The sequence below is a fragment of the Toxorhynchites rutilus genome, chromosome 2 (genome assembly GCF_029784135.1).
Source record: "Toxorhynchites rutilus septentrionalis strain SRP chromosome 2, ASM2978413v1, whole genome shotgun sequence".
Classification (NCBI taxonomy): Eukaryota; Metazoa; Arthropoda; class Insecta; order Diptera; family Culicidae; genus Toxorhynchites; species Toxorhynchites rutilus.
In genome coordinates this window covers 75,586,757-75,610,052 of record NC_073745.1, presented here as the reverse complement: position 1 = coordinate 75,610,052, position 23,296 = coordinate 75,586,757, and the positions used below count along the sequence as shown (strand labels likewise).

Genomic DNA, 23,296 nt, shown 5'->3' with positions numbered 1-23,296 from the left:
ATGAGCCACCGCATGTGTCGTCAATTTCGACCAATCAGAAGTGGGTATTTCCGTTAGGATAGAGGTTGAGATTTTCCAATTTTTTGATGGTTAGATTTGACATATAATTTTATTCAATGATCAAAATTGTTATGGAGTGCCGAAATGGATTGATACAAAAATCTCAACAATCCATCATGAAACGACTGGGCAATAAGTGTTTGAAATTGGACAATTTTCACGATGTGCTCTATTTTCGATTTTCAAATTTGTACCCCAATATGTTCCCGAAAGATGTAATCCTACGCAAAAATACGCCGCAGTCGCTGACAGACTCGTGGCGATCCTTTCTATATATCATTCTTGTATCAACGGTCTGCACAAATGTATGCGAAATCAGATCCTATCGCTCGGGTATAATAACTCTGTGTTTGTACATTCTCGTCTTGCAGTTTAAACAAATGTGGGGGAAATTCTACATTTATAGTAACTGTTAGAAATATTATAATTGTCTACTTTTGGCGAATAGAACTCTATAGAAATCATATTGATCTGTAAACAGTGATTCCGTTTATGTACCAGACCGGAAATTGATGGAGTGATCTCCCATGTTGTTTAATCTCCCACGTTTGTGATGATTTGAAGCAGGGATGATATCATCTTGAAAATGAACTTATTTTCCTTTCGCTCGTTTTATTTTCTTAAAGCACATAGACACATTTATTGAAATACCACCAAAAGTATGTCTCCTAACATTCAATACATACGAATAGAGCACCTATGATCTATCATTCTTAAGATTAATGTATCAATGTATCCTATAAATTCTTTTTCTAGATTTATTTTGTCAGTGTTTAACTATATATAGCATGGTACAAAATTGATATTAAAGCGGATGATTGACAAGTAACGACGAACCTTTAGCGACTGTTTTGTGAGAATCAATATAAAATTGTTATATTTCTAATACTTATGCCATCCCTTCGGTTGAATTTGTACCAATAATCATACGTGGAAGGTAATGTTTATTTCCATTAACGAAAGGAGACAAAAACAAACTGCTAACTTATAATCAAAAACTGTAGTAAAAGCAGGGTTCTGCAAATCTTTCCTTTTCCGCGGTCTACTTTTTACTGTTCTCTGTGCATTTGAATACAACTGGTTTGATTCTCATCCAAAAAGCATTATTGGTGTTATTGCTATACGAACATAAAAGACCAGTTTAATCTTCATAATTTTTGTATCCTTTGACTATCGATGATATGAAGAAGTTCTCTGTAGCAGTTAACAAAAAAAAAGAAAAGAATAATTATGATTGTAAGATAGAAGAACTGAAAAAATAGATAAATCAAAAACAAACTTAATGCATAGAAAAAATGCTCACTGAGTCATGCAAATTAAAGCTTATTATTCTGGAATGATTTCGGGAGGCGTGTTTTATCGTTTGGTGTTATCTTAACATGTGTTGCATTGGTTAAACTCTCGGTTAAAACTTCGTAACACGTTTCGTGTTTGTTAGATAATTTATAAACAGAATCTGTAACAGGTGGAATGTACTTTCATGTGTGTAAAGAAAGGAACGTTATCGTTTAAATACGAACGTTGTCTAATGCTATAAGACTTGTAAGTTGTACAAAAAAGGACACACTATTCTACTTCAGGTTTCCAACTAAATTAGCACCATATCAAGAATGGTTCTACGAATGAGAGCTGAATTTCGACACTTTTTTTTCTCTAATACGATCGAAGTGGATATTTTAGGTGAAACTTATAAAAAAAATGCTTTGTTGTTCGTAGAAACTGAACAAAGGGCTGAGGTTAGTGTGTTTCGTATAAGTCCGGTTAGATTCGCAATTGGAACGCGGAATACAGGATTAGTTTCGATACCGCCGGGATGAGGCACATTCTCTGGCCTTCATTTGCACCGTCTGCGGATAGCCGACCGGTTTGTTAAGAGTGACTCAATTACGACAAAACAGGTTCAAACAGGAGGTTTAGTCTTCATTCAGGATCACACGATTTAGACAAACGTTGATACCTTGGTTTTGCTGTGTTTCCAGCTCGCGCACGATGAAGTCCCGCAGCTCGGCGTAAGCCTCCTTCAGGTTGATGTTGTGGACGACGAAGTCAAAGTTGCCCGGGGTGTTACCTGAGATAGATAATTAAGAATGTTAATACCAGTCGATAATAAATATAAACAAAGAGCGATGTAGCGGAAGAGGAATATTTGCGCTTAGGTATTTTTTTTTTATCTTCGCTTATTTTTCGTCGGCCTATTTCCGCCACTTCAGTGCCAATCACCGACATCAGGGAGGCGACTCCACCTGTTCCTACCTATCAGACTCAACAACTCATGAGCCGGGCCAACTTCTTTTACTTCCCCTCCGAAGGAAGACGTAACCAGAGATTTTTCGCCTCAGAAAATTCCAACGACGCCAGCTGGGATTGAACCCAGGCCGATCGGATTGTGAGGCTGTTACGCTAACCACACAACCACTGGCGCCGTCCTGCGCTTAGGTATGTATAATGGATATCTGCTGAGGCAAATATTCTGACTTTTTCTTTATTCGAAGCAGTTAACATCGCTTGTTTTTCGTCATCATAAGGACTTCGATGGTGCGTCAATGCATCGGACTGATGGTATGGCGAAGCAGGCGTTATGGTTGTGCGCCAAACATCAAGCTAAACCATGGTTCGCGTGTCAATCGTAAAACTGCCTCCAACAAGGATGGCATTTGCGCTAATCTCGACCATAAAGAAGCAATGTAACTCTGTTATTGAGATTAAAAGACAAAATTTATTTCGTTTATTTAGTCACCAAGAAAGTAAATGTCGTTCTAAAATTTTATATGTGATTGGGTTTCGTTTGCCAGGAGCAAAACATTCTCCACTAAGGATAACACTCCACTAAGGATAACAGCTACGCTTATCTCGAGCATTAGAAAGTAATGAAAGTAAAACTTTTTTCGAGGCCAGTAATATAAGGGTTCAAAGGGACTACCGATTGATGTATGATCCAGGAGATAGTTGGTCACTTGTCGGTTACTGTGATGCGGATTAGGCGGGAGACTTATCAAGTCAACGATTAACAACAGGATTCGTTTATCATCTATGGAGGCTGAGTACAATGCCCTGAGTGAAGCTTGCCAAGAGTTGATTTGGCTGCGACATTTATTGAAGGACCTTGGAGAGACTTTATCAGAAGCGACGACTATCTACGAGAACAACACAGTTGTATAAGTTTTGTGAAGGCGGAGCGTACTACGAAAAGATCGAAGCATATTGATACAAAGCAGTGCTTTATCAAGGAACTCGTTGAACGTGATGAAGTTAATTTGATCTATTGTTCTACCGAGTTAATGGAGGCCGATGCACTCATAAAACCATTGGGTGCAACGAAATTCATGATTCTGAAGTGTATGTTGTCAACAAAGTAGGAAGTCACACGATGATTGAGGAGGAGTGTGGAAAGTAGGTGTTTAGGACAATGATCTATTTTCGTTATCAGTGTATTTTTAACTGACCTGTCCCCCGATGTATACTTCTCCGCTGCCAACATTACAAAACATTATAAGCTAACCGCGTTGACGGCATTGAGCTTCGTATTACGAAATGGGGGAGTAGGCTTGACAATATGAGTTTGCAGAGAAAATGAACACACTTTCAAAATAAAAATTATGAATGAAAATTATTTTTCCCAAATTAAATTAGAACTCTATGTAAATGAAAATTACTTTTGATTGCAAGTCGTGAAAAATATCATACAAAAATTGTGTCTGAGGATAAAATTATATTATAATGGTAAGTTTTGGTGAGAATATCTGACAATTCATACAAAATAGTTTAAATTAGGGTCAGAACAACGTACTTCTAGTAGGTAAATAACGCCAAGAAAAAATTTTAATACAAATTTTAGCAATTTAAAACTGCCTTAGGGCTGACTAATCTGATAGAGAATAGTTGGTCTCATACAAACTAATGTCGTATCCAGATATCGACACCATTCCGCCGTCAACGCGGAACATATTATTTGGGACCACTACTTCATCAATATAACAGGCTAGGCTCGAAATATAACGCTTCAAAGTTGGTGGACTTAGGAGGTTTCTTAAACAAACGAGAAATCAGTGGTGTATTTAGCGGTTTTGAAGTGATTCAATTCAATTTTATGTACTTTAAATGTTCATAATGTTCATACCAAGTAAGAATGGGGCTGTTCAAAGGTTATGCTCTGCATTTAAGGAGGAAAGAGAGGGCGAATAAAGAGTGGAATAAAATGGATTGTTTGCTTTACTCTTAATGCATACAGAATACAAAAATACGTTGTGGAGGAAGATAGAGGATATTCTAAATTACTTTTTGCGTTACCTAATATATGAAAAATACTTGATAAGTACTACGGGACTTTGCCTGCTACTCAGATTAGTGTTCTTTGTACTTTAGAACCATGGACAAACAAACGAATATTTGAAAATTTTTCTTCTGACTTCTTCTGAAATTTTGATAGTAGATGTTGGTACCCTTAAGGACTCAAAATCTGCCAAAAAGTCAATTTTGATTAAAATGACGTTTATGGGGTTTCTCAAACAAGCGATTTAATTCAGTTCCTCTACGAACTGCGATGGATGGAACCAATGCTATCGATGCCATTCGTGGGTAACCGTTCGGCTGAAAAGTTTATAAGGTAACACAGTATAACTATTTTTTTTTGATGTAGGACTACGTCTAACCGGAAGATATAGGGGGTGAAATGGAAATCTAGGCACTGAACAAGTAGGAAAAAATGCAAGATTTGAAACGCTTATAACTTGAGCATTTCTCAATAGATCGCAAAGGTTTTTGCATCAATTGATAGGAAATATATCTACGCATCTATCATAACGAATAACATTTCATTTTTCTTGAGATAAATAATTGAATAATTGTGAAATATCAAGCATTGTCAATGCACTATGTGCCCGTTTTTGATTGGTCCATTTTGTGCTACTCAAATCGTACCGACCAAAACGGGCAACCAGAGCAGCAGCGAAATAGAATGAAGCACGATTGGAAAGGAAAAAGGAAAAAAAGAAAGAAACATTGGTCGCAGTCTCACACATGCGTAATTCTCGAGCCAGCCGCTGCCGTAACGATCATTCTCATTCAAACCGTACACCACATCGGTTCGCATCACAACACATCAACAAACAAACCCAAGCAGCCATGTCTGGTCATGGTAAAGGAGGAAAAGTGAAGGGAAAGGCAAAATCCCGCTCGAACCGTGTTGATCTGGAGTTCCCCGCAAGGGTAGCTAGGCCGAGCGCGTTAGTATCAGTGCATCAGTCCACCTAGCCGGCGTTATATAGTTTCGGCCGCCGAAGTGGAAAAGCTGCTCGCGACGATAAGAAAACTCGCATTCAGAACAGACCACATTCGGTTCGGTGGACATCAAGACAACAACAGGCAGTTGCAGCGAGTGGCAAACGCAATCGCAAAACGACAGCAGGTAGCGGAAGAAAAAAGTTTGTTCTTTATACAATCTGCTTTGGTGGCAAAACCAGAACAAGGCGGCATCGAGGGCGTTCGAAATGGTTTTTCTTAAAACCACGAGTACTAAGTTTTCTAAATTGGAACCATTCCATAAAACAAGGCGCTTTTCAGGGCCATTAAACCTTCCAAAAAAGAGTTTAGGAAATACAGTTCAATGCTTTCTAAAACATTATCCAAAATAATAATAAAACACAAATTGATTTTTTCATAATTTGTTTGCCAGGATCTGATGAGTATGTGAATTTGGCAGTTGTTCTGAGCTTATTGATTTTCACCAATTCTTAAATTGTTTCTAGATTAAAAGTACAGTAATTTACACTTATCTCGACATTTAGCTAATTGGACGGACCTGTAATGCGACATATTTAGTTGGACATTTTTGTAAACATAGAGTTCGGGGTCCAACTTATGACCCCACATTGAAAGTCGACACTGTACCACTGTCATCGCAAATGTTCAATTACAGGTTAAAATTACCTCCAATCCGACACTGAGTGGTGGTAATGCGACGTGCCATTGAATGTAATTTACTGTACAATATGTCACAAGCTGGATGGGAAGAACTTTTCCAACTGTGAAAGCTGTGGCGAGTGGCAAACGCAATCGCTAAACAGAAAGGTTTAGCCGAACAAGATGGGGATATCGAGTGATAACAAAACAATAAACTCTTTAGATTAAAGATAATTTTGTGATCCTGAAAAGGACCCTTTTCAGCCTGCATGTGAATCCAACGAGCGAACAAATCGTATTTTTGTATTTGTATGTATTTTTTTGCCATCGCTCCCTTTTAACGCTCATTCGTTCGTCTCGTTGGACTCGCCCCTTTGGCTGAGTCTGCCTATTTGTCTCTATCCTGTGAGTGTGTACCGCTAGAGTATAAAACACGCGGACCCCAACAAAATATCTTATTTTCTTTCAAACCGTATACCCGTGTGGTTGTACGGCATCGGCATCGTGGACGTAAGAAAGGAGGACAAGTTAAGGGAAAGGCAAAGTCTCACTCGAACCGTGCAGGTCTCCAGTTTCCTGTTGGTCGCATTCACTGATTGCTCCGCAAGGGTAACTAGGCCGAACGGATTGGTGCCGGAGCACCAGTAAACCTAACAGCGATTATAGAGTTTCGGCTGTCGGAGTGCTCGAGTTAGCTTGCAAAGCTGCTCACGACAATCAGAAAACCCGCATCAAGAACAGAGCAGCTCCGGTTCGGCGCTCATCAAGGCAACAATTAGTTTCAGCGAGTAACAAACGCAATCGCAAAACGGCAGAAGGTAGAAGAAGGAAAAAGTTTGTCTATACAGACTGCTTTGGTGACAAAAGCAGCCACCATAAACCACGGCGCTATTCAGGGCCATTAAACCTTACAAAAAAGAGTTTACGAAATACAGTTTAATGCTTTCTAAAACAATATCCAAAATTATAATAAAACACAAATTGATTTTTTCATAATTTGTTTGCCAAGATATGATGAGTATGAGAATTTGGCAGTTGTGCTGAGCTTATTGATGGTTGGGGACTAGAAGCAAATTAAGAATTATTCAATTTTCACCAATTCTTAATTTGCTTCTAGCTTGAAAGTATAGTAATTTATAATCAGCTCGACATTTAGCTAATTGGATGGATCTGGAATGCGACATTTTTGTAAACATAGAGTTCGGGATCCAAATTATAACCCCACATTGAAAGTCGACACTGTACCACTGTCATCGGAAATGTTCAATTACAGGTTAAAATCGCCTCCAATGCGACACTGAGTGTTTCTCCGGCACGTCGCATTAAATGTAATTTACTGAACAACATGTCACAAGCTGGATGGGAAGAAATTTTCCAACTGTGAAAGCTGTGGCGAGTGGCAAACGCAATAGCTAAACAGAAAGGTTTAACCGAACAAGATGGGAATATCGAGTGATAACAAAAACACAACACCAAAGGTTCTTTTCAGAACCATCAACATATTCATAAAGAGTAAAAAGTAAACTAATCCATTTTTCAGGTAGATAAGTAGGTATTCACGTAGGAGAAGAAAATAAAACAATATATTTAAAATATATATTTAACAAAAGCTGTCCCCTTTGTATAGTCCTACGTCACTCCGGTTATGTCCCCGACATTACCCACCCGTCTTTTTTGCAAAATTCAATTTTATTATTCAACATAATTGCCTTCGAGAGCGATACAGCGATTATAGCGATCTTGCCACTTTTCGATACCATTTTGTTCAATTTTAGGGGTCCCCTTATTTTGTTGCGCACACACACGCACTCATACGCGCTCATCAGTCATCTGCCGACCCAATACCGCGTCCGTGTTCCTGGGGAGAGCACGTCGCTCGATCCCGCTATCCGACTTCCTGAGGAGAGCACGTTGCTCGATCCCGCTGCGATTTCCTAGGGAGAGCACGTCGTTCGATCCCGAGGCGATTCTGTCCTGAGGAGGCGAGCTTCGGGGCTCGATTCCGGGGAATTCCGGTCCTTCAGCGGAGAAGATAAACTCCGCCAGCAAACTGCGGCACACTCAAACTGTGGTACGGCTTCCAAAATGGCCACGTTAGTGACCGGCCTCACACAATGAGGCAAATCAGAGAAAAAACTTGCACCCGCGAACAGCACCGACTGCACGGTACCAAATCACTTTTCCGAATGAATCTTTTCATTTTCTCCGCTTGACAACTATTTTGTTCTCGCCAAGCGGTTGACAGTTGCGCTGTCAAAATGAGCGCGAAGCGCCGCGTTGTGTGTGTTGTCAGTTATCCTCTTAATAGAGACCCTAATTTTAGTGACGCCCAAACGTTTCAATTTTTATAGTGCTTTTTCGGTTTTTCCAAAATAGGCCTTAGTTTCGGTAATCACTTCTTCATCGGTCTTAAATTTCTTGCAAGCGAGCATTCTCTACAAGTCTGCTAATCGTCTGCTAAGTCTGCTAACTAATCGACCGATTGCTGTCAAATTTATTGACGCTTTGCTGTCAAACGTATCCATTGAAAGATGGTGCTTTGTGATAGTCAAATAGATTTTTGCAAGAGGCGCCATCCTTAAGAACTTTTCAGCCGAACTGTAACATAACTGCACAGATATTCTCTGTTCCTGCTTTGGGTAACGTAAAATTGTTTACATTGTAATTTTTTGTACATACAAACTGAATGAAATTCAATGAAATATACGTGATAGTTGCAAAATAGAATAAACTTTCCTTTTATGTTGTTACGATAATTCCTAGCAACAAATGAATCATAATCATACAAATGAAACACAAATTTCTGCATTATTCGAGAATTAATCAAGCAAACGAAACCAAATTCGGCATGTGAAGGTTTTAGGGTGCAATAAATGTTTTTACGGTGGTTAGATACTCCTCCTCCCTCTCTTATGGGGGGGCTGCCATGCAAATGGAACACAAATGTTTGTATTACTCGAGAGCTAATCAAGTAAATGAAACGAAATTTGACTGGTGGAGGTTTTAGGGTGCCATAGATGATTCTATGGTGGTTAGATACTCCTCCCCTCTCTCTAAGGAGGAGCTGCCATACAAATGAAATTTCTGCATAACTCGAAAACTAATCAAGAAAATGCCAAATTTGGCATGCGAAGGTTTTACGGGACACAAAACGTTTCTATGGTAAATAGACACTTCTCCCGTCTCTCTAAGGGGGAGGGGGACTGCCATACAAATGACGCATACATTTCCGCATAATTCAAGAACTAATCAAGCAAACGGAACTAAATTTGGCGTGTGGAGGTTTTATGGGAAAGAAACATTTCTAAGGTGGTTCGACACTCATTGGGGGGGGGGTGTTCCCATACAAATGAAACACATTTCTTTGCATAACTCGAGAACTAATCAAGCAAACGAAACCAAAATTGGCATGTGGAGGTTTTAGGATGTAATAAATGTTTCTATGGTGATTAGAAACTCCTCCCCCTCTCTTAGGTTGGGCTGTCATACAAATGAAAAACAAATTTCTACATAACTCGAAAACTAATCAAGCAAATGGAGCCAAATTTGGCATGTGAAGATTTTAGGGGGCACGTTTCTATGGTGAATGGACTCTCCTCCCCCCCTCTCTAAGGGAAAAAGCGGGGAGGGGTCTGTCTTTATTCTATCATATTTTCTGTATCAAACATTAATTCCATGTAACGGAGAAACATGTTATTTGAAAGTGGTTGAAAAATCTTGAACGAGAATTGTGTCTGAAAATAATCTGATATTATAATGACGAGTTTTGGTACAAGTACTAGGAATTTTATAGTAAAAGGTAAATTCAACGGGGTCGATTAGAAGACCTATCAATGAACAATTCTGCGATTGGACTCATGAACTTGCGCTTAGTGCGAAAACGTAAATGATTGATAACAAAAAACAAATTTTTGGCGGGACGAAGTTTGCCGGGTCAGCTAATAAATAAATAGCTAGGAACTCTTTGACGGAAGCACTAAATTCGATTAGCGTTGACCGAAGCAAAAAGCAAATCTGGTTCTTCCCGTTGATCAATGACATGGCCCAGATGCTTTCGGGATGTAACCTAGAGTTTATTTAGTTGATGAAGTTGATGGGCTTGATAAAGGTGTGTGTTAAGCCGTTTATTTAATGTGATACCTCCATACGAAGTTCACAAAATTTCAAGAGAGCCACTTTGGATAACTTCGTTCGCATCAGTCGTGTGCTTCACTAAGGTGAATACTTAGGTATCAAATTTTGTTATGTACAAATTGATCGAATGCATAGACAACATTCGATAAAACGGAAGTAGCAACGGTTTTCTTCCCAGTTGATTCAAATCAAAATAATCTCTCACTCACCATATTCCATCTCAATCTTGGCCGTGTTGAGTCTCTTCTGTAAGCTCTCCTCGGTCTCAGTCTGTCGTCCGCGCAGTCTACGCTCAAGCTCAGCAATTGAGGGCGGATTGATGAAAACCAATAGTGGATTTAGTCTATCCGAATGGCGAACCTGTTTCACGCCCTCAATTTCGATATCCAGGACACACACTTTGCCATGCTGTTGCACATTTTCAACTGCTTTTTTGCTAAAATCAGAAACGTTACAACTTACAATCATGTACTCAGAGATTTTATTTTGGGTCCTTACCTTGTGCCATACATATTTCCACTGAAAACGGCCGTTTCGATGAATTCTCCGTTCTCGATGGCAGCCTGCATTTCCTCCACCGAAACAAAATGGTAGTGGACCGCATTTACCTCGCCTGGGCGCGGTTTTCTGGTCGTGTGCGATACACTGAAGCCAAAAGTGTCGGGAAATTCTTTGAACAGCTTCTTTAGCAGTGTACTCTTCCCGGAGCCCGACGGGCCGCAAATTACCAGTGGACGTGGACCCTGCTTCACCATGGTTGAGAGATGGGTAAATGCTTTCGATTGGAACGCCGTAAGAAAAAAGAATGCATTCGGTTAACGTTTTCGGTCACTTATATAGTGAAAGAAGCGCAAAAAACGCATTACGGTGCTAATCTAGAAGATAGTTCGTATCGATCATAGTTTTATTCACCACTACTTATGAATCTACTCAATCATCTAATCATGCAATAAAAGCAGGAGGCAATTACGGATGTCCGTGGCCTCACGGAAGGAGAAGAAAACGAAACACGCAAATTATCTACCTTACAGAAAGCGTCAATCACTCGCTATTAGGGGAATAAACAGCCTTATTTACGCTTTCTCCCAAGCTCGGGTGAATGATTAATATTTATCTCCCGCGCTCTCCCTCTGACGTGTCGTCGAATCGTCCTTCAGCCCACACGTAACGTAAGTTGACGAAAACAGGACAAATTCCAACGTAAGCGTAAACAAAGACACAAATGACGAGGTTGACTGGCAGCGATTTTCCGCACAGAATGCACTATTTGAAGAGAAAACTTGACCACGCTGCTAACGCCTCAGAGCACTGGGTTTGGAAGGTTCCGGCTCTCCGGTACCGGCTTCTGTGAGTGCTACGGGGTGACTGGCAAGTTCACGCGAAATGTCCACATCTCACACTCGATCCAAGTGAAAATTAGCACGAAGCAAGTGGCACGAGTGTGCGCAAGCTGCGCCAAGCGAAATGCGCAAGTCTCGTGTTCAAAGAGAAAAAAACTAAATCGTGGCGTGCATTTCGCCACCATGCGGTTACAAAGGGAATTGTTACCAAGTTTTGTCCCATATGCGTAATTTGGAAATTCTGTTTTGTATTCAATTCAGGTTGAATTCGACTCAACAACCAAGGTGTAGGTGTAGAACTGTTTTATTTATGAACTACATAAAGTAACAAATGCATTTATACCGGAACTGACCTCGAACAATATTCAACTCATAAGAACTACTAGCAATCTATTAATGTACGGAACTTCAGAGGAATAGTCTAAAATAGTGCGCGAGGAATCCCATTTAGTTCCGAGTGATTGCAATTCATCGCAGTCGGTGATCAAATTTCGGGCGAAGGCGTTTAAGTAATTAATACTTCTCAAATTGAAACCAATCTTGGTCAAGCGCCGACCGGCGCCAATACGCTTGCCGGTAATCGAGGCGACCCTTCACTACGCAGCTGAGTTCACTCGCCTAGTGATGTCCGTTAATAATCGATTTATCGAATACTTTCTAGGAAAATCGATTGTTAATCGAACAAATCTAGATCAACATGTCAAAAGGGTCTATCTTCTTTGATCGATTCTCTTCATCTACATTCTCTTTCATTAATAACTCAGCAGCGACAAGATTTCCTGATGTGTTCGACGACAATGAGTGTGAAAGGGGACCTCGTTTATCAAAGTACATGGCAAAACCGGAGCAAAATCTGTCTGAAAGGCCGTGGTTGTCGAAAGAGAAAGACGGTGAAGAGAATCGATCAAAGAAGATAGACCCTTTTGACATGTTGATCTAGAAATACTGTGCAACCAATCGAAGCGAACGAATAATCGTCGACTAATCGTCGATCCAAAAATTCAGCGTAAAAACGTCAGTGCGGCCTCTGCAATTTCAATTGTTTCAGAGATGTTTTGAATATGTTCAATTTACAATGTAGAGGCTAATTCCACCAAGTAAACGCTATGGTCGGTATGTTTTGACGTAGGACTACGTCTTTCAATTCTATGCTGGGGGTAAGTTCAAAGTTTTAAAAACGAGAGCGTTACGCCGGAGACCGAGATTTTGAGCGTTAATAGCTCCCAAACAACTGAACGAAATGGTATGATAAACACATCATTCGAAAGATAAAATGTGAACGCGTTATATACTTGTTACCAGTGGACGTGGACCCTGCTTCACCATGGTTGAGAGATGGGTAAATGCTTTCGATTGGAACGCCGTAAGAAAAAAGAATGCATTCGGTTAACGTTTTCGGTCACTTATATAGTGAAAGAAGCGCAAAAAACGCATTACGGTGCTAATCTAGAAGATAGTTCGTATCGATCATAGTTTTATTCACCACTACTTATGAATCTACTCAATCATCTAATCATGCAATAAAAGCAGGAGGCAATTACGGATGTCCGTGGCCTCACGGAAGGAGAAGAAAACGAAACACGCAAATTATCTACCTTACAGAAAGCGTCAATCACTCGCTATTAGGGGAATAAACAGCCTTATTTACGCTTTCTCCCAAGCTCGGGTGAATGATTAATATTTATCTCCCGCGCTCTCCCTCTGACGTGTCGTCGAATCGTCCTTCAGCCCACACGTAACGTAAGTTGACGAAAACAGGACAAATTCCAACGTAAGCGTAAACAAAGACACAAATGACGAGGTTGACTGGCAGCGATTTTCCGCACAGAATGCACTATTTGAAGAGAAAACTTGACCACGCTGCTAACGCCTCAGAGCACTGGGTTTGGAAGGTTCCGGCTCTCCGGTACCGGCTTCTGTGAGTGCTACGGGGTGACTGGCAAGTTCACGCGAAATGTCCACATCTCACACTCGATCCAAGTGAAAATTAGCACGAAGCAAGTGGCACGAGTGTGCGCAAGCTGCGCCAAGCGAAATGCGCAAGTCTCGTGTTCAAAGAAAAAAAAACTAAATCGTGGCGTGCATTTCGCCACCATGCGGTTACAAAGGGAATTGTTACCAAGTTTTGTCCCATATGCGTAATTTGGAAATTCTGTTTTGTATTCAATTCAGGTTGAATTCGACTCAACAACCAAGGTGTAGGTGTAGAACTGTTTTATTTATGAACTACATAAAGTAACAAATGTATTTATACCGGAACTGACCTCGAACAATATTCAACTCATAAGAACTACTAGCAATCTATTAATGTACGGAACTTCAGAGGAATAGTCTAAAATAGTGCGCGAGGAATCCCATTTAGTTCCGAGTGATTGCAATTCATCGCAGTCGGTGATCAAATTTCGGGCGAAGGCGTTTAAGTAATTAATACTTCTCAAATTGAAACCAATCTTGGTCAAGCGCCGACCGGCGCCAATACGCTTGCCGGTAATCGAGGCGACCCTTCACTACGCAGCTGAGTTCACTCGCCTAGTGATGTCCGTTAATAATCGATTTATCGAATACTTTCTAGGAAAATCGATTGTTAATCGAACAAATCTAGATCAACATGTCAAAAGGGTCTATCTTCTTTGATCGATTCTCTTCATCTACATTCTCTTTCATTAATAACTCAGCAGCGACAAGATTTCCTGATGTGTTCGACGACAATGAGTGTGAAAGGGGACCTCGTTTATCAAAGTACATGGCAAAACCGGAGCAAAATCTGTCTGAAAGGCCGTGGTTGTCGAAAGAGAAAGACGGTGAAGAGAATCGATCAAAGAAGATAGACCCTTTTGACATGTTGATCTAGAAATACTGTGCAACCAATCGAAGCGAACGAATAATCGTCGACTAATGGTCGATCCAAAAATTCAGCGTAAAAACGTCAGTGCGGCCTCTGCAATTTCAATTGTTTCAGAGATGTTTTGAATATGTTCAATTTACAATGTAGAGGCTAATTCCACCAAGTAAACGCTATGGTCGGTATGTTTTGACGTAGGACTACGTCTTTCAATTCTATGCTGGGGGTAAGTTCAAAGTTTTAAAAACGAGAGCGTTACGCCGGAGACCGAGATTTTGAGCGTTAATAGCTCCCAAACAACTGAACGAAATGGTATGATAAACACATCATTCGAAAGATAAAATGTGAACGCGTTATATACTTGTTACTTTTTGATCCAAAAACTTGTTTCAATAGCCTTAAAATTGTTCTCAAAACAGGCTATTGAAATCACCAATCGGTATATAAGCGAACGCCGCTCGGAAATCCACTCAGTTCTAATTGAACAGCGATTGGAGCATGTTGTCGCTGTTGTGGTGAAGCTCTTCGTGTTTATCATGAAAGCGCGGATGAACGGTGTCACCAAGAGCCTGTTTGTGCACCTTAGGCCAGAAGGCCATTCAATCACACACAAAAAACATACTTAAGCGATATTATGGTGGTGAGACGCATTCATTTTTCGTGAGGACATCGACAAGACAACATCGTTGCCTAACGTGCTGGAGGAGGTGGACGGCTAAGGATCGACACATACACGCGCGGAATTCTTTCCGTTTGGATGCCATTCAGCATCGAGAAAGTTCCGGAAAGATCTAATCATTGCTGGGAAATAATCTACCAGTTCCTCTGGGAATTTAAAAATACATTCATGTGAAAGAGTTTATTTTAATGTTTTCTATCCATGTAACACTGACCAAATATTTTTCAATCAAGTGCTATTAACAGGTGGTTATCGAGTTAGTATTAACTACTGGTGGGCTTCCAGTATCGAGGAAAATGTGGAAATATCTAATCGTTGCTGGAAAATAATCTGCCAGTTCCCCTTGGAATTGAAAATTACATTCAAGCGAAAGAGTTTATTTTAATGTTTTCTATCCATAAAATATCCATATAATACCTTTGGTTTTGTGATTTGTCAATCGAGTGCAGTTAGCAGGAAAGCTTTTGAAGACTATTCTTCAGAACAAGGTTTTTTGTATCCTATATTGGATGCATAAAACCTTGTGCCTCCACCATAACGCTCTCGTTTTTGAAGTCCCTCAAATATTCATTTATTCAGAATGGATTTAGATTCAACTTCAAACAAATGATCTCTAAATCAACGATAGTTCTACGTCACCCTTGCGGTTATACCATAGATATAACCCACTTACTGTTTTTTATACGACGGATTATGTCGTGATTCGGTGTAACGAGCATTGGTTTTATGACACACATTATTGTAAAATTCATCTAATCGACCTCATATATGAATATCATGCAGATGCAATTCGTATATTTTAAATCAATCTATCACTATCCCACCATATCAAAGAAAGCATATTGTTTGGTGAAAGCAGAAGTTATAATATCATTTTTTGGCGAATGCCACAATTTATCGATGAATCTAATTGGCGGGGAGGGGGATATTATTTGTGCTGGGTATTTTCGAGCAGAAATCGATTCCTGCTTTGAGCGTTAATAATTCTTTGCCAGTTGAACGAAGTGGTATGATAATCACTTTATTCGGAAGATGAAATGTCTAAGAACTATATGCTTGTCACTTATTGATTGCTGAACCAACGGTAGTTCTACGTCCACCTTGCAGTTATATCACATATATAACCCACTTCTAGCTTTTGTTTTTGTTAGTTAACTTCTGCTTTGTCATTCATAACTTTGTTTCACCGACTTTTCAGTTCAGAATGTTTTTTAGATAGTAGTGAAAAACTGAATATGATTTATTTTTTTTTGACGTAGGATTACGTCTTTCGGGAACATATTGGGGTACAAATTGAAAAACGAATATCGATCGCATCGTGAAAAATGTCCAATTTCAAACGCTTATTGCTCAGTCATTTCATGACGGATTGATGAGATTTTTACATCAAAACATTGCGGCACTCTATAACAATTTTTCACCTTGAATAAAATAATTTATATCATGTAATTAACTATCGAACAATTGAAAAATCTCAACCCCTATTCAAACGGTACTGATTGGTCGAAATTGACGTCATTTCTATTTCGCCTGCTTCGCTTCTTTCGTCCCCCGATAAGTCAAATATTTGCATGGCGAGCGAGTGGGGGGCGCCTATTTCTCACATACCAACTGATATAAAAGGACGGTAGCATTTTTGGATTTCTCATTCTCGTTCAACGCTCAGATCGGCAAACATCTGGGCTTCTAGTGTGCAGCGCTCTACAAATCATCCAACACCATACGGTGCGGCAAAGGAGAGGAAGCCATCGGCAACCAACGATGGATGCGGTGCGGCAAAGGGAGCAAAGAAGAGGAAGCAGCGGAGAGCATCGAATTAAATCTAGTGTGCATTGCTGGTGCGCTCCTCTTCACATCAACAATAAGATGCGGCAACTCGCTATCCATCGTTTAGCTCGTCGTGGTGGTGCCAATCAAACCCTCGCAAATCGACGCACAGAAGCCGATGGCGCCAAAGTCAAGGAAAGCATCAGCGAATCCGTAAAAGCTACCGCTCCCAAAACTAAACTGCTACATCCGACTGAACGCAGCAGATTCCGTACAACCCATTAAACCATTCCAGTCCTTCTCAGGACTATCAATTTGCTTTGAAACAAAAGAGTTTATTTTACTGTTTTCCACTTACCACAAAAACTATATAAAACTATGATCAAAAATACTGTTTATTTTTACATTTTCTACTAACAACTAACAGGGAACCATCATATCACGTCTAGAAATGTCTAAAATTTTCGTAAGGGCATATTGCAATAACCGATTCATTCGAGGAAATGTCTATAAGTATTCGATTAATCAAACGAATATTCGTTGACCAGACATCGATAAAAGTTACGTCAAATATAGTTTTAAATAAACATCGAAGTGCTAAATAATATATTTTCAATGAAATCGTTTTGGCGTAGGATTACGTCTATCGGGAACATATTGGGGTACAAATTGAAAAACGAAAATCGAGTACATTGTGAAAATTGTCCAATTTCAAACGCTTATTGCTCAGTCATTTCATGATGGATTGATGAAATTTTTGCGTCAATCGATTTCGGCACTCCATAATTTTTTTTTTATATTGAAGAAAATAATATATGTTATGAAACTAATTATTGAACAATTGGAAACCCCTATCCTAACGGAAATACCCACTTTTGATTGGTCGAAATTGACGACACATGCGGCGGTTCCCCAACAGAGACATCAAAACCAAGCAGCCTGGGGGAAGTCGGCATTGCAAATACATGAAAGAAGGGGGAGCTTTTGCTCCCAGCGAAATGTGTTCCCTAACAGAGACATCAAAACCAAGCTGCCTGGGGGAAATGGTTTGCAAATACATGAATGTAGGGGGAACTATTGTTCCCACCGAAATGTATTCACTAACAGAGACGTCAAAACCAAGCTGCCTGGGGGAAATCGACATTGCAAAAATATGCAAGTCGGGGGCATTTTTGTATTGAAAGTAAGTTGAGTGATACGACTAATTTTAGCAAATAAAATTTAAATTTGGAACTTTAATGTTGATTGCTTCGTGAAATTTCATATCAATAACCGATCGTGTGAAAAATATAGCACAAGTGTAAATGTAAAATTGTATATGGTAGCAGTTGTGTTAAAAATGACTTGATATATGAAACGATTTATTTCAATTCTCATAAATGAAAACCAAGGTGTGTTCCCGTTCAAGAACGGGTCGTTCGATTTAAGCTGTCTGTTTTGTTGTGTTCATTTTCACCCAAGGAAAGTTTTTACGGCATGAAAAATAGTAGAAAATGTGATTTCCCATATGCTCTACATATAGTATTAAGTGTTGTTAGTCCAATTAAAATTCGCGTTGGGTTGAATAAACACTTAGAAAGTAAAAATTATAAAAGAAAATTACTTTCTCCATTCCAAGCATGTTTTCTCTACATGTTTTTACTGATGAGAAAAATTGATAATTGTGTTCGGTATTGGTAATTATCTTATATTATCTTATATATTGGTGAGTTTTCTTTTCTTTACTTCATCCATACATATCACAGGAGGTATCTTGTCTAGGATCACAGAGGGCGGTTTTCATCATATCTCGTTTCACTTCGGTATCTTTTATCTGATACGCACCATCTAAAGACTGTTTACCATCCTTCTGTCATCATCACTCGGTAAACACTGGTCGAGTGAATAAACAATACCCAACAACCAAACAAAACGGTCCTTTTCAGGGCCATCAAATCATTATCAAAGAGTTTAACGAGGCAATTCTTCAAACATATCCAAAATCAACAGATCACCTAACGGAATCCTACGTCAACTATGCGGTCGTGTCTCGGACACAACCCTCCTGTGACTTTTTTGATTCATTCTCTCCTTTTTGATACAACAGTTTAGCTTAGACAAGAAAAAGAAAAGAGCAGTAATTGTTGCTGTCTTCGGAATCCTTTGTGCTCGTGGGGATCTTTCGGATAAAATGTTTTGTTCAATTTGTAGGCTGTATTTCTATGTGCGTTTGATGGCACGATAATTCGATTCTGGACATTCTTGTCATAATAAATGCATCTTTGAAGAGAATCTCCTCAAACCATCAATTTTCTATCTCCCAAGATGCTTGTCGGAAAACAGCTAATCCCATCGGATTTAGGGGTGATCTCCTATGATAAAAATGGGTGAGTCATATCTATAATATACCCGCAAGGTTGACGTGGGACTACCTTAGCTTAGCGCAATCATTTGTTTGTATTGATTCAATTTTTGATTGAATGAAACAATTCCCGAATTCAATTGAATTCAATATATTTGCTTTGTGAGTAAAAATATTGTATAATTCCATATAAGGTCAATTCATGCATTGTAATAGATTATGTTCTTCGTTACAAGTAAATTTAATGACAGTCCTTTTACGTTTAGTATGATGTCTAGGACAAAATATGTGAACGGAAGAATTATCAAACGATTATTTTATTATACGTTTCTTTCTGAAGTTTGCATCTCTCAAGTGTACGTATTTCTCGAACCGCGAATTTGCTTGATTTGATGAACTTCAGGCACTCAGTTCCGATTTTGGCATGTACGTCGAACGCATATTGTTTAATCCATAGGCGTCATCGCAGCAATTGGTTATCAACATCTTGCCTAATCATCAAATGGTATGCGTAGGAAATCAACGAGCAGAAGATATGAAGGCAGCGTGGTGTTCGTACTCGCTATTGGAATCCGTGCTAGAAAAACACTTTTCGGAATGCAAAAACCATGCGAGTGCAGAAGTACCCCCGTGTAAAGGAAACATATTCTAGTTTGCACAAAGGCAAGCAAGTACAAAAGAACTCGCAGTTTGTATTTATTTGCAGAGCCGATTTCCCCAGACATCTTGGTTTTGAAGTCTGTGTTAGGGAAACACATTTCAGTCGGAACAAAAATACCCCCGACTTTCATGTATTTGCAGTGCCGATCTCTCCAACGCTGCTTGGTTTTGAAGTCTGTGTTAGGGAACACATTTCGGTGAGAACAAAAATCCCCATACTTTCATGTATTGGCCATGTCGATTTCTCCAAGGCTGTTTGGTTTTGATGGCTGTGTTAGGGAAGCCGTAGATCGGGCCAATCAAAATGTGGCAGTTAGGGCCTTCAGGTAACGCTTAACATTTTACAGTTACTTAATTGTTTATCTAATGAAAAATAACATTTTATTAATTGCGATAGAAGCGAAAATATTCCCTATTAATTGATGCAAACATCTTTCCGATCCAGTAAGAAATGTTCGAGTTATAAGCATTCGGAATCTTTCATTTTTTCCTGCATGTTCTGTGTTTAGGTTTTCATTTTACCCCCCATATAGTCCGGTTAGACGTAGTCCCACGTCAAAAATAAATTCAACCTCGATAGAATTGCTTCACACTGAAAGGACGAGTAAAGTAGTTCTTCGACTCGTAACCTTGGAGGCGGAAGTTTGATGATTTGGGAGAAATTTTCTCAGAGGCCGAAGTCATACGAATAGTATATGTAGTTTACAAGCAGTATGGGTGCTATTTGAAGAGCTTAATCGAGTATCCTATGCGTGCAACGAGATACAAACCACAATATGTCGCAGTTTGGATGAAACTATGCCAAATAGATTATTGAAACTGATTGAGAGCTAAATGTGATCCACGAATTAGAAACTGGTTATAATTCATGCGAAGTTGATTATAACTTTGTAAAAAAATGATCAACTTACGCAAATTTAGTGGCATATAAAACGAAATGAAGGACTCTGACAGCTTTGGTATCGGAAGATGATCCGTTTCCGATAACGATGTTCAAAAATCTTCTGAACACTTGTTTTCAAAAGAAGAGCAGATCATAATTAAGCATGGAACCGTTTGTTTGGTTCTCTGGTTCTAAATTAGAAATGATTTGGTTTTCCTGAACTATTGTATATCCCAAATGTGCGAGATCGCTTGAAAAAGCGGTTTTAAACAGTGTCGCAAGTAATTCAACTTGTAATCGAACCTTTTTCCAGCGAACTGTTCGATGTGTATCATAAATATAAATAATATACAGAATAAAATAGTATACAAAATAAAAGCGTTTCTGTTTTCAATGTTTCAATCGATAAAATAAGATTTTTTTTATCACTGAACAAATCTGCTCTAGAAAAAAAAAACATTTGTTTAATTTTAATAATTGTTTAATACGGAAAAGTTAAATTTAAGTCATATTTAAATTTTAATATTATTTAACATTTCTTCGGGCCGATTTTGTTACACAATGGTTAGCTTGTTGTAATTTTTACAGCTGATGGAGAAAAACAAAAAAAACACGTTGGTAAAACGAAAAGAATTGAAGCAATCGCTGCAATACTGGTAACAAAAATAATTATAGATGAGGGGCTTAGAATGAAAGGGGTGTAAGTGATTTGATCGATTTTTCTACATCGACTCTCTCTTTTGGTCATAACTTAGCTGCAAACTCATTTCCAGCTGTATTTGACAATGTGGAAGGTACATCATCTATCAGATTCTATAGCAAACTCAAATTGGAACCTTTTTGCAGTTGAGTTATTAATCAAAGAAAAAGTTGACGAAGAGAAATCGATCAAGTCACATACACCCCTTGTATTCTGAGCCTCTCAAATACAGGTAATTACAGTGATTCGCCTCTAATTGGACATACCGAGGTAACATTCAGTATTACATTAAAGGCGATTGTAACCTATAATTGGAAATATCAAAAAAATAACACAATGTGGAAAACAATAACAATAAAACAATAACAATACCATCATTAAAGTGTACAAAATACATAATCTAGTAAAATGAATGAAAACACTTTTAAACATTAATCTTTTTGTAGAAACTTGCACAAATATTGTTTACAAAAATGCCCAATTAGAGTATCAAATGTCTAATTATTCGTGTCGCATTACAGGTCCGTCCAATAAGAGGCGGATCACTATATAACGGCAAGAAAAATTCTAGTGAATTAGTCTAATTATTTCTCTCAGTGTGATCACAGTGTAATTAATCGTATCGAATAATAGCTGAAAACTATTCGATTAGTTGATGAACGATTAATTTAAAAAATCGGACATCGCTACACTCGCCCGCGCTCAAATTTACTACCATCAGTTGCTGTTGTTGAGTGCGGATTGCGTTTATTTTTGGACATAGGCACAACTAAAAAAATAATCACTACGGGAAGAGTAATAATATGCAATACCAGCGAAGCGTGCTTTACAGAATGTGAACCAAAAGACATGCAAACAAAAACAAAACTCCGCGAACGCGTCCTAGCGATGGGAGAGAAACACAACATACAGTGAACTGTCAAATGATTCCAACTACAAACGAAAAAAAACATCAATGAATGCGCATTGTAAACACATATTCAATAATGCGATTTTCCCAAACCCATTCTGTAGATGGGACAACGGAGATGAACAGGATGTGGACTCACCCCTGCAGATCATTACGGTTAGTGTTAGCATTGTGAGTGACGATGTTTTTCTACTGCTTCGTGTGTGATTTAGGACGTTTGTACGCACATACACTCAAACGGATGCACGAAATATTCGGAACAGTAGTGGCGAATATTAGTTAATGGTTTTTAGAGGTGCGATGCGTTTGTTAGTAACCCGTCAGCCGTAAAAAATCTATTTCCTGTCGTTGAGGTAGTTTGCAAGATATGCGCTTGAAACGCACTTAATTCAAAGTTTGGCACTTTCGTTCCTTCCAGCTAGAGATTACCTTTGGCTAATGAATAAAATGTGCTCGCTTGCGGTGACTGCCTGTCTAGGTATAAGCGCAAACCTTGTCGAATGTGTAAGCTACTTTTGGCACTGGAGTTGAAATCAATTTTTTTCAAAATATTGAATAACATTAATGGAATTTTCTACTGTCGTTTGTTCACACGCCGGGCTTTCCGTCACTGGTTATCAATTGGTACTGACCTGTGTGATTTTTTTCCACATCTGGGTACCCCGACGCAGTGAGAGTACGAAACTCACCACACACTGTTGAAAATGAATGTAAAAATTCATTTTCGGCCATGCGTTTTGTGTAGATGAACTCATGTAATGTGTACAGGTAAGGGCGGATATGTCACTTCGCTGTGTTGTAGTAAAAAATTGAGTGAAAACAATAACAATTTCAGTTAATAAATTATTCAACAGTTTATGAGAATTGCATCGAGTCTCACTCGTGGTGTACTTGCATAAAATAGGGCGCTAGAACGGTCAACAGAGTAGTGAAGTCAGTTGATGTGTGACGTTTTAAACGATACACTAAGGGGTTAAACGATTTCTAACTATTCGACAATAGTTAAGTTTCAATGAAAATTGAACAAAACACGGGGGAAAATAATTTTAAAAATTAGAAACCTTGACAAAGGTAATAAATAT

At 38.9% G+C, this 23,296-nt stretch overlaps 1 protein-coding gene across 5 annotated transcripts; it reads right to left on the bottom strand.

Annotated features, from left to right (window-relative positions):
- Positions 1-670: 670 nt before the first annotated feature.
- LOC129767984 (uncharacterized) lies at positions 671-22,856 on the bottom strand. Of its 5 annotated transcripts, none has more exons than XM_055769320.1 (5): positions 22,644-22,856; positions 10,591-10,867; positions 10,302-10,528; positions 2,018-2,128; positions 671-1,254 (listed from the first exon to the last, which is right to left on the bottom strand). In XM_055769320.1, exons 1-5 carry the CDS (start codon positions 22,774-22,776, stop codon positions 1,202-1,204), a joined length of 801 nt encoding a protein of 266 aa, XP_055625295.1. In that variant the 5' UTR covers positions 22,777-22,856; the 3' UTR covers positions 671-1,201. The 5 variants fall into 5 exon arrangements, with proteins under 5 accessions (XP_055625295.1, XP_055625297.1, XP_055625299.1 ...); XM_055769322.1 differs by having other exon boundaries at positions 22,354-22,786; XM_055769324.1 differs by lacking the exon at positions 22,644-22,856 and adding an exon at positions 11,170-11,535.
- Positions 22,857-23,296: the final 440 nt, after the last annotated feature.

Coding starts and splice junctions, on each gene's coding strand:
- LOC129767984 (XM_055769320.1), bottom strand. CDS start 22,776: ATGTTATTCAATATTTTGAAAAAAATTGATTTCAACTCCAGTGCCAAA. Junction 10,868..22,643: donor ATTTTATTCATTAGCCAAAG/GTAATCTCTAGC, acceptor TCCAATCGAAAG/CATTTACCCATCTCTCAACC. Junction 1,255..2,017: donor GGAAACACAGCAAAACCAAG/GTATCAACGTTT, acceptor TAACTGCTACAG/AGAACTTCTTCATATCATCG.